This window comes from Babylonia areolata, chromosome 18, assembly GCF_041734735.1.
Source record: "Babylonia areolata isolate BAREFJ2019XMU chromosome 18, ASM4173473v1, whole genome shotgun sequence".
Lineage (NCBI taxonomy): Eukaryota > Metazoa > Mollusca > Gastropoda > Neogastropoda > Buccinidae > Babylonia > Babylonia areolata.
In genome coordinates this window covers 31,494,532-31,509,203 of record NC_134893.1, presented here as the reverse complement: position 1 = coordinate 31,509,203, position 14,672 = coordinate 31,494,532, and the positions used below count along the sequence as shown (strand labels likewise).

At 41.7% G+C, this 14,672-nt stretch overlaps 1 protein-coding gene across 4 annotated transcripts in view; it reads left to right on the top strand.

The window, feature by feature from the left end:
• LOC143292658 (calcium/calmodulin-dependent protein kinase type II subunit delta-like) overlaps positions 1-14,672 on the top strand; it is a 133,548-nt gene that overhangs the window by 108,176 nt on the left and 10,700 nt on the right. For 3 of the 4 annotated variants that reach the window (XM_076603157.1, XM_076603155.1, XM_076603156.1), the window contains exons 14-16: positions 8,226-8,301; positions 12,012-12,106; positions 13,798-13,912. In XM_076603157.1, the coding sequence (XP_076459272.1) occupies positions 8,226-8,301; positions 12,012-12,106; positions 13,798-13,912 (286 nt within the window). The remainder of the gene's footprint in view (positions 1-8,225; positions 8,302-12,011; positions 12,107-13,797; positions 13,913-14,672) is intronic. The other variant, XM_076603158.1, reaches the window with a different exon arrangement.

Genomic DNA, 14,672 nt, shown 5'->3' with positions numbered 1-14,672 from the left:
CTTCTTTTTCCTTTTCTTTAAAAAAAAAATGTGATGGAACTTTTAACTTGGGCTTATGATTTGGCCCTTGTGACAAAAATGCATGTTTAACCCATTGTGGACTGGCTCTGACTGAATTTTTTTCCTCGCTTCAATTAGGGAAATGGTGTCTGACCAGTAATAGTATAATTTGTGTTTACAAGTTTGACATATCACCTATGCCCCACCTCACATCCCATGGACAGGCCACCAAGCTGAGTTATCCCCCCCTGCAAAAGAATATATGGAACTTACAGTATGTTCAGATACTATGAAGGAAAAAAAGTGAATGGTTATTCAGAAATGTTTGATAAAGTTCCGATTTAAGTGATACATTTTGTTAAAAGAGAAGAAGTGAGTCAAAGGCTATGTTCAGAGCCTGGTACCTGTGAGTATGACTGGATTCTGACATCTGCTGAGAATAGCTGGATTGACATCTGCTGAAAATAGCTGGATTCCAGCAAACAGTGAACATAGCTGGATTCTGACATCTGATGAAAATAACTGGATTCCAACAATTAATTAGAACTGCTGGATTCAAACATCATTTAACATCTGATGAAAATAGCTGCTGGATTCTGGCATCAGGTGAAAATGGCTGGATTCCAACAAATGATGAAAATAGCTGGACTCTGACAACTGATGGGAACAGCTGGATTATGACATCATCAGAGAATAGCTGGATTCTGACATCAGATGAGTACAGCCAGATTCTAACATCCACTGAAAATAGCTGGATTCTGATATTGGATGAGTATAGCATGACTCCAAGATCCACTTGAAAATAGCTTGATTCCAAGTAATTAACAAAAACAGCATGATTCTAAAATTCACTGAAAATTACAGGATTCTGTCATCGGATCAGTATAGCTGGATTCCAACATCTACTGAAAAAAATCAGGATTCTAATATCCACTGAAAATAGCTTGATTCTATCGTCCACAGAAAATAGCTGGATTCCAACTTTCAGTAAATCAGTATGATTCAAACATCCACAGGAAATAGTGGGATTCTGACATGGGATGAGTATAGCTGGATTACTACATCCACTGAAAATAGCTAGATTCTGACATCAACTGGAAATAGCTGGATTCTAATGTCCACTGAAAATAGCAAGATTCTAATATTGAATGAAAATAGCTGGATTCTAACATCCACTGAAAATCGCTGGATTCTAGCATCCACTGAAAATAGCTTGATTCCAACATCCTCTGAAAATTGCTGGATTCTAACATCCGCTGAAACTAACTAAATCCTAATGTCCACTAAAAATAGCTGGATTCTACTGTCCACTGAAAATAGCTGGATTCTAGCATCCACTGAAAATAACTGGATACTAATGTCTACTGAAAATAGCTGGATTCTAGCATCCACTGAAAATAACTGCATTATAACATTGAATGGAAATAGCTTAGAGTCTAACATCCACTAAAAACAGCTTGGTGCTGACAAGAAAAGGAAAAAGGAAGGACTGGTCAGCATCAAAGACCCAGCAGTGACAGAACAACTCTGGTTCTGCTGTACAGATGTGAAGGGATGATTATCTTGCCTTCACAGACTGCGGGAGCAGTGCCCTAATTTCATTCTTGATCACAGTTCCCAGGTAATGGGCCATCCTCAGTGAAGGGTCAGGAGACAGACACCCTGAGACTGCTGATGTCTTCTCTGCCAAATTTACCAGAATGCCTGGGGCTGCATTTCTCCCAGGAATTATCCATTCATCAGTAGATGTGTGTGTGTGTGTGTGTGTGTGTGTGTGTGTGTGTGCATGTACGTGCGTGTAGGTGGATGCGAGGGGATGTTTTAACCAGATTGATTTATTATTAAACATGACAGTGAGATCTTCAGTGATTGTTTATGTAAATGCATTTCAGGTCTTTTGTCAGTTTTTATGTGTGCTCTGTTGCTCATTCCTTGGCGTAAATGCCATCTTCGCTTTCTACAGTTATGGTCCAGATCGAGACAGATGCCGAGTCCAGCATTGACGTCACAGTGCCAGTCACTGGCATCAATTCAGAACTGAAAGGCTGCAAATTTAGACAAGAAGTAGGAATCCCCGCCATCCCCATATCAGTCCGGTTTTCCACATTCTCCTAAAAGATTATGCTGCAGGGTTGGGGAGGGTGTGGACAAAAAAACATGACTTTTCTATAGTGAGTGAGGTTTAGAATAGGTTAAACTGCAATGAATATGCATGAAGCTGGGACACTGTCACACCCTAGAAGAGAGCGGACTAGAAACCGCCACCCAACCCAGCACTAACACACAGACAACGTAAACACAGACAAAAATTATTCAGAGTTTACATACATTTATTCAGTCACACACAGAACTTGCCAAATAAAACAATAGCCATAATCCCAGCCACAACAACTGAAACACTTAAATGACAGAGTGGATAAATAAACATGAAACACAGAACTTGAAGAAACCGCCGACCAGCGAAAACCAGCGTCCAGCTGTTTAAAAAATGGTTTGTGTACACTTAAGATGTTTGATGAATAAATGAAAAAATACTGAAGCACTCTGCACAACACAAGAGAAGATGATCACGAACGGCAAAAACTGAGGAAAACGAAGACGACGAAGCTGGGCGTACGGAAGACAACAGTGATGAGAAGAGGGCAAGAGGAGCAGGAGCGACAGTGCTGCCCGGTCAACACAGGCTGAAGGGGAAATGGCACAGGAAGTGGAATGCTGCAAACTGCCAAATGGGTACAACTACCCTGATGCTGGAAATAAAAACCCTAGCTGGAGCACACAGAAACACAGAGCATGGCCACCTGGAGGAAAAACCTTCCTCACATGAGGATGCAGTTGGCAAAAAGCCCCAAACCAAACAGACACGACATTCCTCCAAGGAGGCTGTGGGTGAAAAGCCTAGAGAAGTGTCACTGACAGAACAGAGAGACTTGAACCTCTGCTCAGCAGTGACAGGAACGCAAAACATGACTCCACGATTGCACATGAAGAATGTACAACCGGGAGGTACACATACAAAATGACAAGAGAGTTGGGGGGAGTAAGTGGGGAAGGGCTTGCACAAAACAGAACTTTACACGTGGTTGTCATGAGTTGTGACAGACACACAGTTAGGAAGTGAGAGTTTCAGTTCCCAAGGAGGCATTCAGACAAATCCATATGTGCTGCATCACATGTGCATTTAGTCAGGCCTTGAGTGCATGGATAATTATTGGTATACCTATCAAGGTGGATTTCCTCAACAGAATCTTGCAAGAGGACAACGCTTCCTTACATTGCCATGGATTCTTTTTCAGTGTGCCAAATGCGTGCTGCACACAGGACCTCGGTTTATCATCTCATCTGAATGACTAGATGCGTAGTTTGATTTTCCAGTCAGTTTTGGGAGAAAGGATTAAAACCTGGACCCTTTGTCAGATAAGCATCTTAACCATTCTGCAACCGCCAGAGGTTAAAAGCAAATGAGAATGAAATGGTTGTAACCTCTCTGATATCTGTGGATGGATTTTGATTGTTGATTCATCAGACGTACACAAGATCATTTAATGACAAGCATTTTTTGGAATTTTGAAATAATATTGTTTTATGATTTCTTACTTGCTTGCAGCTTGAGTTTTGAATTTTTTGTATGGCAACAGTCCCATTAAAAAGAACTTGGTTATTATTAAAGGCCCTAAATCATATTTTTTTCTATTTATTGTTTGCATTTTTACCTTTATAAAAATTTCATTTAGCATGAGATTTTTTTTGAGATACGGATTTTTAAAAAATTGAATGAGCTTTTTATTGCATTATTACAGTGTGGTTTTTGTGTGTATTTTTTTGGCCAAAGTTTGCGGAGTTGTAGTGAGCGTTTGATAGTTTTATTATCATTATTATTTATGTATGCAAAATAATAATAGTACGGAATGATCTTTCAGTGCATGCCTGCTTGACTGTTCGTTGTGTGTAAATCCTGTCCGCCTTAGCAAGTATATTAGTAGCAATAGCTTGTACGTAGACATTGAAAACCATGTTCTGCTGATAGATATGCCATGATTTACATGGACTGTAGATTAAGAAACATAAACAGGTTAGATTAAGAAACTGTAGCAGGAAATACACACAGACACACTGAGTTTGGAAAGAAATTGGCTGATGACAGATCCTTTTTCAACCATAAATTTGGTTAAGAAGGAGGATGACTTGTTTTTTGATGCCAGGCTACACATAATTCCTGGAACTGTTCTTCCATGAGCTTTTGTAATTGTCACACAGCCTTTTTCAGCATATTTCAAGAAGAAGATAGAATGATAATAAATTCAAAATAGATAAAACAGTAATAATAATAATAATTAAAAAAATTAAAAAAGATAACAGTGATGTGAAAAACAAAATTGACACAAAGATACAATAATGTCAGTGATAGTGATATAAACAAAAGAGCAAAAACAAAATTGACACTAAACACACGTATTATTAGTGTTAACTCTTGACAGTCTGTTTTTATCAAATGAAACACTCATGCCAACACAATCACTGTGCATAAGCACTATCCACCAAAATATGCAGTGCATAAGCACTATTCGTTGTGTATGGTTAAGTGTTTGTTCTCAAAACCTTTATACATACAGCAAAATGAATACCATCAACATCACTGATGGTCAGAGGACCAGAGATTTGTACCTATTTTGTTCTTTCAGAAGGTTGCAAAACTGTGATGCTGTGTCAACATTTCTCAGGGTAGATTACAAGATTCTGACGCGTAGAAGGTGTCAACATGAAATGTAAGAAAAGAAACCCGTTTTCTTTTATTGAACAAGAAGACTGCTTTGTTTCTGCAAATGTTTTTCTCAAGAAAATCGACCAGGAAATGAACAGCGACAGACACATGACTATCAAAGTTTTAACACTTCTGTTTAAGGGCTTTAAAGGACATTTTTCTTCATCAAACTGTTGACACAGACACCATTAAATCCCATCAGAGAGATTCATGGAAGAGAGGGCAGGTGGGGGTTGGTTGGGGGTGGGGGGTTACGGGGGCTTTCAGTAACAGGATGCGAAGAAAATGTTTCTTGGCACATGGAAACGGTTGAAACGTTAACGTCAGAAGTTGGGTGAGGACTGCACGGCTTTAGAACATTATGGATGGAAGCCTTTTTCACTCGCCACATGTTCTCAGACTCGTGGAGCAGGGAAAAAAAGAGAAGAAATATACAATGTTGTCTGGAAGGTTTGGTGGTAATGGATACATATGAGGTCATTGAGGTAGGCGTTAAGACATAGAAAGAAGGAATAAGGAGTGGACATTTTGTAATGTAGACACACTACTCTCTTTCTCTTCCACCCATCCTGCCCACTCTCTCTCTCTCTCACCCAAGCAAGGTCAGGTTTTGGGTGGTGTTAGGAAAATCAGAGCAAAGTTTCTTTTCCCAAAGACTCAAAACCATGACGAAACAGGGCTTTGAACCCTGATCACTGGTGAACGCTGGATCAGAAGTCCACCACCTAACTGATTTTGCCATAGCGCCTTTGAATACTTTATCATCTGTAAAATAGAGAGAGAGAGAGAGAGAGGAAGTCTTGTATGTTCTTGTATTCTTCATGGCTTTAAGGGGCATTTGGCGAGGTTGGAGGGTAAGAGTTGGGATGGGGGATTCAGGGGTAGATGGGGGGGGGGGGGGGGGGGGGGGGGGGGGGGGGAGTGAGAGTAGAATGAAGACTGGTTGTGCCCAGAAAACTGAAGTTGAAGTTTGTCAGAGATTGAAGATGATTTGTATTCCAGTCTTGAGGTGACGGGAAGCCAGTGGAGCGGAGTTGTGTCGGGAGTGGTTACTGGCAGCTTGGATTTTCCATCATCAGTTCAGGGGACAAGGGGTGCTGCTGAATTTAAAGTGTAGCATGGCATTTTGTTGTGGTTTCTTTTGGCTCATTTAGGAGTCCAAAGTCAGGAAATAGCTTTTTGATTACTCTTTTTTTCTCTCCAAGAAGGAAAATATTCAAAGAAAAAAAATCAAATCAATTGACCGACTTTAGGTGTAATTACTTTAGGTGAGTACCATGTAGCCTGAATCGGGTTTACTGCTCTATATTACAACCTGAAATGGAATTTTTATGACACATTTTGTTTGTCAGTTTTACCCCTCCGAAAGCATCTGTCTCTTCTTTACAGAGTGCTTCTGCTGGTTTTGAAAACATTCAGTCTCTCAGGTTATAATGAGAGAAGTATGACGTTGTGTGCACAGTTCAGGATTTCCACATTTCTTGTATTGTATCTCACAGTTTCCAGATCCCTCCCTCCTTCCCTTCCTTCCTCCATCCATCCATCCTGCCATCCTTCTGTCCCACTCTTTCCTTCCATGCTGTCCCCCATTTCTCTTCTCCCTGTGAAACCGTCCACTGGGCTTGTGTTCTATTGCATGTGCAAAGAGGGTCTGGCTATCCAGCTGTGTCTCGGATACTGGATTTCAGTATTAAAGAAAGAAAAAAAACCCAAAAAAACTTGATGTTCGTTACTTTGGGGTGGGGTGGGCGGGATGGAGTGATTTCACCGAGCTTGGAAAGCTAATCCTTGGAAACTGTGTGTTGTACAGAATCCAGGCAATGTCCTTCTAGCCCCCTCCCAGTGTGACTGCACCACACCGAGTGATTCATGCATTTTTTGGTTTTGTTTTTGTTACCCAGGTGTGTGTGTGTGTGTGTGTGTGTGTGTGTGTGTGTGTGCATTTTGAAGATCTGGATGTAATCCTTATGTAACAAGGAAGAAATAGGACTCTGTTGTTTGCAACTCATCTCTGAACCACTCCTTCCACACTTCTCTGTTTTTCTTTTCACCCCCTTCCCCCACCCTCCCTGAAATTCCTATCCTTTTCATTTTATTTTTAGCTTGTTACAATCTGACAACGTATGTTGAATTTTGCTTGATTTTAGATCTACTACATACCAAATCTTAAAATAACCTGTAGAGGTGCGTGTGCTAGAAACTGACTAATGCCAGTAATTGTCTACCTTTTGTGATGAAGATGTTATTCATTAAAAAATGAGTTACCATCAGTGTATTACCAAGTAAACAAGAGAAGATAGGGCATTGTATATGTTTTGTCATCAGCTCTTTTTGTTGAGTGTATATGTATTGTTGACAGGCAAGAGCAATTTTAGACATTGTGGCTCATGGATGAGTTCATGTAAAGACTGAAAAGAAACGCAGACAAGAAAATGGAGAGAAGATGATTTTTTTTTCTTAAATGCACGTATCACATCAAATTAGGTCAGCTGTAACAGCTGAACTTCGGAGATGTTAGTTTGCAGCATTTGAGGACTTCTGTTTTGACAATGTAAAAATAGGTGGTATGTGAATTGTTGTGAAGTTACACATGGACACGCACACACACACACACACTCTCTCTCTCTCTCTCTTTCTCTCTCTCTCCCTTTCTCTCTCTTAGGGAAAAAAGAAAAAAAGAAAAGCAGCAATCAATTAACTAGACCACTGTTATTGAGGCATGTTTTTGTACTGTGGCTGTATCCCCTTTCACACCGCTTTCTGCCATGCCATGTGTGCCTGTGTATCGCCTTGTCTCCTACCCTGCTACCTGCCGCCCCTCACCCCCCTCACCTACTGTCCATCCCAGCCCCCCACCCCTTCCTGCCATGTATATTGTCAGACAGTATCGGTCAGCACAGCCTGTTATATGTGTACATGACAGGACTACAATGTTGCTTCTTTCTTTTTTTTTCTTTTCTTTTTTATATGAAGTTGGGGATATGACTGTATTTTAAAATAGGCTGTTCATTTTGTTGCTGTTACAGTTTGAATTGAATTATTTTATGGATCTCTTTTGCCTCCCTTTTGAGAATAAGATTAATATAACCTGCTTGTTGTAGCATAAGAGAATGTTTTGTCGTTGATGGGTATCTTGGACAGTAAGCAACAGTGTGGTAACAACCTTGCAGATGGAATGTGATGTGGCCCAGTTCTGTGTAGATTTATGTTAGAGAAAAAAGAAGATAGGCTTCAATTTTTGTCAGCATACATAGCAGAGCAAATGACTGTTGGTGCGTGCACATCCAAACATCAGGCAGAGCAAATGACTGTTGGTGCGTGCACACCCAGACATGTTAACAGTAATGTGGGGGAGGTTGTGAACGATGTGTTGTGTACAAATTGGTGTCCAGTTGTGAAGAAAGGGACATGGAATGGTCTGTGCTGAAGTGCTAACACGTGTGTGTGGTGCCGACTGTCCCAGGTCGCAAGCAGGAGATCATCAAGCTGACAGAACAGCTTCTGCAGGCCATCACCAGCGGCAACTATGAGGACTACATGTGAGTTTCAGTTTTGGTTTTTCTCAAAGGTTTTTGTTTTATGTACACTGGGATTTGTTTTTGTTGGTGGTTGTGTAGTGTGGTGTATTTTGGTGTGGTGTGGTGTGGTGTGTGTGTGTGTGAGTGTGAGTATGTGTGTGTGTGAGTGTGTGTGTTTGTTGTTAGTAGAGAATGTGACACCTAGGTAGTGAAGAGACTGGAATGACTGTTTTTTGTTTTGTGTGTGTGGCTTATTTTTCAGGGCTTTTTTTGTTTGTTTTTGTTTTTAGTTTTCAGGGCTGGGTTGCACAAACGACCTTAGCAGTGCTAAGTTTGCTCAGCATTAAGAATTTTCCTGTTTCGCTTAGACTTTGGAAAAAGCTTAACATTAAGTAACTTAGTGTTTGTGCAGCCAAGTCCTGTTCACATGATGTATTGTTTGGCACATGTTGGATTGGTCAACCATACCCATAATGTACAAAGCAAAAACTCTGTCACCTGACAAAAGATTCAAGTCTTGGCCTTGTGTATAAATAGTCCATTAGCTCCAGCTGCTTGAAAACATTGGCCTGAAAACAGTGAAATATCAGATGACAAGGAAATCCAGGATTTTGCTGTTGTCTACCATGCTTCCTATGCTGCTTTCACCGCAGTTTATACAGACAGCACCAAGTCTGTTGGGTCCCAAGTCAGAAGATGGCAAAGTGGCTGTTGCATTTTAAGTCCATCAAATGCGAGCTTCCTCTTTTTCCAAACATCTTCCTCCTGGCACCATTCTTTGACCACATACAATCAGGTGCTTGAAGGATTGCCACCTTGCCATGGTGGTGGGGGCACGGGGAAGGGGTAGCATACATGCCTCAGGGACTCTTTAGAGCTATGCCAGCAGCAGCTTATGCCTCTGGTAGGGCCACCCATGCTGGACTGGTTTAAGGGTGATGATGGAGTCTCCCGTCGGTCCAACGGATGAGTAGGCAGGCAGGCTTATCTGTCGGTGTGTGTCCTCATATGGGAGAAGAGGCCGATTCTGGATGTGCAGCACTTCCCACAGGTGTTGCAAGGGAAAATGTCTCCAGAAGTTGAGCCCTGCTTCCTTCGCTCACGCTTTTCCTTAATGGCCAGCATTCTCTTGTTTTCAAACGTCTTTATGCCACTAGAGCACAGCATCCTCCAGCGACAGCGGTCAAGGGCATCAGTTTCCCAGGAAGCGATGTCTATGTCACAGGCTTTGAGGTTTATCTTCAAGGTGTCCTTGAAGCGCTTGCAGGGTCTTCCAAGTTCATGGTGGCCTTCCTTCAGCTGGCCATACAAAAGCAACTTTGGGATCCTGCTGTCTGTCATGCGGACAACATGTCCTGTCCAGCGTAGCTGGCACTGTATCAGCAGGCTTTCGATGCTGGGCAGGCCGCTCCTCTCTAGGACCTGGAGGTTGGAGACCCTGTCTTGCCACTTTGTGCCGAGGATCTTTCGTAGGCATCTCTGGTGAAACTGCTCAAGTTGTTGAATATGACGGCGATATGTCGTCCATGTTTCACAGCAGTACAACAAGGTGGTCAGCACAACAGCTCTGTATGTTTTCATCTTGGTGCTGAGCCTGATGCCTTTGTTGTTCCACACCCTGTTGTTGAGTCTGCCAAAGGCAGAGCTGGCCTTGGCGATGCGCAGCGTCACTTCTGCATCAAGGGCTGCCCAGGTAGCAAAACTTGTCGACTGACTTGATCTCTGTGTCATTGATCTTGATTGCAGGTGGGGGGAGGCACTGGTGTTCTGTGAGCTAGCCGGTTGGTACATGGACTCGGTCTTGCTGAGGCTGATGGTGAGTCCAAAGCGCCTGCAGGAGGTTGAGAACCTGTCCATAATGAACTGCATGTCCTCATGGGTTGCCTTGTTGCCTGACCAGCACAGGTGACTTTTTTTTTTTAGTGAGGAGGAGTTGTGCAGTCCCTTTCCTACTCTCTCGCCTACCGACACTCACAGTCCCACAGGTGCAGATACTGCCACGTGTAGGACGGCCTCGGCAGGTGCAGGTTTTTTCTTCGGAGCTCTGTCTCCTAGGGGGACTTCCAGCCAAGGATAAGAGCTCCCCCTGCCCTTTGGTCATCCTCCTCCGCCTTCACAGCCGTTGGGAAAGGTTTCCTCCTCCACCTGGTCCGTCGTTGGGAGACTTCACATGCGGCAGGTAGTACTGGGTTACATGGTACCAGTAGCAAGGGCTATGCCCCTGACCTGACATCTGGGTAGAGGCCAGATAAAGCACAACCCACTGGTCCCCCAGGCTGGAAGATAGGCACAGGGCTAACAACCCAATCGCACAAAAAAGCTTTGTCACAGAAACAGTAACAGAAGAAGCAAACCTCACTGTGTGTGATGAGTTTTTCATTGCTGCCCTGTATGCTAAAGGGCATAGCAGGCAGGGAGTAAGTTCCTCCTGATAGTTCTGTCCATGCAGTTGAACGTTGTGACCTCATTTTGACTCTGAAAAAACATTTTGGTCTCACCTGAAAAAACATTTTGGTCTTCTCTGATTCTTTTTCTGTTCTTATGGCTATTACTGGCCTGTGATGATTGATTTTCTTGAACTTTGGACTACTAGTAAAAGCAAATTTTATGATGTTATGGCTTGGTTTCCTTGTCATGTGGGTACTTTAGGCAGGAAAGTTTCAGAACAATTTGCCAAGAATACCAAACAAATCAGAAACTTTATTTTGTTGCACCACAGTACTGTTCAGGGACCTCAAACTCGATGTTCAGTCATGTAGCAAACATCAGTTTTAAGAAGAAAGGAACCCCCAGACTGACATCCAACTGTTCCAAATCTGCCCTAAATTCTTCTTGGGAAAAAGGAAGGAGACAGACCTCTTGCAGGTTGCCAAACAGGACATTCGTTAGTTTTTTTGTTTTTGTTTTTGTTTTTAAATGTCTTTAGTGCCCTAGTTTGTATCACATACCTACATAGTGACGTCACTGATGATGTCATTAGAAGAAGGGAAATATCTGTGGAAGGCTGAAAATTCACACAGGTTATCAAGAGTGGTATATCTCCAGAAAATTTGCTCAGTTTTAGGCTGATTGTTTTGGATATTGTTTTATGACTTGAAACACCACTTTCTACTCTTTATTTACATAGCACTAAGATGGTTTCTTTTTTAAAAACTTTGTGACTTAAAAGGCAAAGGACCTCAGGGTGTGTGCCTTGCAATCAGCCTCTCAGTATCAAGCATCAGCTGATCGACTGCTGTGATCTGCATGATATCAGGCACAAGTGCTTCACAGTTGCCTCTATGAAGCCATGTTTTTGCAGAGTTCTATTAGCATTTTTTCAGTGTCTGAAGGAACTCTTTTTGGACGTTGTTTTATAGTGGCCTTTTCACATACTTAAATTGAACTCTCTTGGCCTGTTAAGTATGTTTGGTATGTCTGATTGAAGGTCAGGCTTGTGGTGTAGTGTATATACTTATATGCTTATATATGCGTATGTATATACTTCTGTATGAGGTGCAGTGCATATACTTAGTCCTCAGGTTTTGACACCTCCTTTAGACTGAAAGTGAAAGTGAACTTGAAATGTTTATTTTTCTCTGATTGATTTTACATTTTGGATGGGTTTTCCGTCGGATGGGCAGTATTTAGCAACATGATTTTGGTTTGATTCTGAATCACGGAGGATGATTGTTAAAATTGAATGGTTTCGCTCAGTGAGATCTGAGGCATGTGTTGCTGTCTGTGTGCAGGAACCTGGCAGATCCTCATCTGACCTGCTTTGAGCCAGAGACTTTAGGTAACCTTATTGTTGGGATGGACTTTCACAAGTTCTACTTTGATCATGGTTAGTAGTCTTTGTGTGTGTGTGTGTGTGTGTGTGTGTGTGTGTGTGCGTGACACAGAGAGAGAGAGAGAGAGAGAGAACTCAGAACTCAGAAATGTTTTAATGTAAATCGGCCTTGGGTCACAATACAAAGGAGGGCTTGGGTTGGGAAGGGGATGAAACAAAGTTTCATTCATGTACATCCTGCGTGTAGAAGAATTGTTGACATTCAAAAGCACTCTTTAAATCAAATACCTCTGCATATATAAGTATACACAAACACACATACACACACACACACACACACACACACACACACACACACACACACACACACACACACACACACACACACACACACACACACACACACACACACACACACACACACACACACACACACACAAAGAAGTGTAACGCCATGAGATGAACGAAATCTGTCAAAGGGCAAATACAAATAGTACATTGATAAACGTATCATAGATACTACTTCATCAAACTACAACAAAAATGAAATGAAAAATCACTATACGTGGTAGTGTGATGTGGGGGGGGGGGGGGGGTATGGGGGGACACATTTTAAATCTGGGATGTTTTAACTTATTGAGTCCTGCACCTGAGCATCAAATTTGTTTGATAAAAACAGTATCTGCGTTCCAGCACATGCATCAACCACAAGCAAAGAGAATTAACTTTTACAGTATTTCTGGCTCTGTCCACGTGTGTCAGTTTTGGGGGAAAACTGGTCAGTGTCATTATTTTTTTTCTGCGTTTTGCCTCCTCAGTTTGGCAGGGAAGTCTGCCATAGTTGTAAACTCCCTAGGATGGAATGTGTTAAGGTACACATACTCTGTATGCTGTGATTTACATATGTAAAATTTGGGATGCTTCAAAGGTACAACATACTGTATCTGCTGTGATTTTTAATCATTTGAAGCGAAGTCTTATGATTTTAATTTGAATTGTGTTCACATTCTGTTTTTATGTTCTGTACTGTATTTGAGGATACACACTTGCTAAATGTGAATCTCTTGACTGCTGCTGATGAGTATGCTTGTCATTGATGGGCTGTCACCTCACGGAGCTAAGATTGAGCTACAGGTCATTACGCTGGTCACCATTTTCTGTACTGGAACTTTTCATCTTGGGGACTGCGTTACATGTGCTCAGCACAATCAGTTGCATCATTGATAAAGCACACAGTACAGAAAAGTAGAAAACTGCACTAAGACTCATGCCACGCTGATGTCACTTCACCAGTGAGGGATGGAATAGAACCAACACTCTACCCAGTTCTAGCGCTCAGACAACACAACACACAGACTTCAGGAAATAAAAGTTCAATATACATATGCATATACATATATATATATATATATATATATATATATATATATATATATATTAATTCAATGTGTTTTAAAAAATAACTAATATATTAAGGTATTGGATACACTTCAAATATAACAGCTAAACAAAGGATAATGATAATGATAAAGCGGTCCGCACAATGTCTCAGTATTATGAAACCTTTATCCACCTGATGATCTGTTGGGTTTATATAGTGTTCTGTTCCAAGTTCCAAAGTAAAGATGGTGACATAGCATATGCCAAGCGACAAACACGGTAGTCTGACATGGATATCTTTCAAAGGAAAGAACATGAAGGGTCAGATTAAAGATGCAGGTGCTGTGTCGTGTTGTTGGTTGCAGTGCTGTCCAAGAACAGCAAGCCTGTGAACACCAGTATACTGAACCCCCATGTCCACCTGCTGGGAGACGATGCTGCTTGCATCGCCTATGTGCGCCTCACGCAGTGCATCGACAGGTAATATAACAATAAGGATATTTATATAGCGCTTATCCTCAGTTGGAGACCAAGCTCTAAGTTCTTTACAAACATGGGATCATTGGCACAAAAGGCTGCCTTGGTAGAGACAAGTGACGGCTGCTATTGGGCACTCATCATTCGTTTCCTGAGTCATTCAGTCAGGTTTCAGTCACACACACACATACTCATGCAGACATAGTTAACCATGGTTAAGACACTTATTTGCCAATACAGTGAGGGTCTGGGTTTGATTCCAGGTCTTGCCCTTATTCCCAAGTTTGACGGGAAAATCAAAGTGAATATCTAGTCAGTTCGGATGGGACGATAAACTGAGGTCCTATGTGCAGCACACACATGGCGCACTGAAAAAGAACCCATGGCAACCTTAGTGTTGCCCTCTGGCAGAATTCTGTTCAAGAAATCCACTCTTATAGCCACACAAATATTATGCATGCATTAAAGGCCTGACTGTGTTAGGTTGTGCTACTGGTCGGGCATGTGCCCAGCAGGTGTTGTGTCATGCATATGGGTTTTTCCAAACACAGTGATGCCTCCTTGAGAAACTGAAACTGAAACTTTCTACAGGTGCACATATGTTTGTGTAATTATATAGATGTGTGTCATTATCTAGTTGAAGACATGCAACAGAATAACAAAAGAAAGCGGATTTTCTATTCTGTGGACAGAATTCAACAGCCATCAAAATCAAGATTAAGTAACAATCAAAGAAACCATACTACTGTGTATATATGTGTGT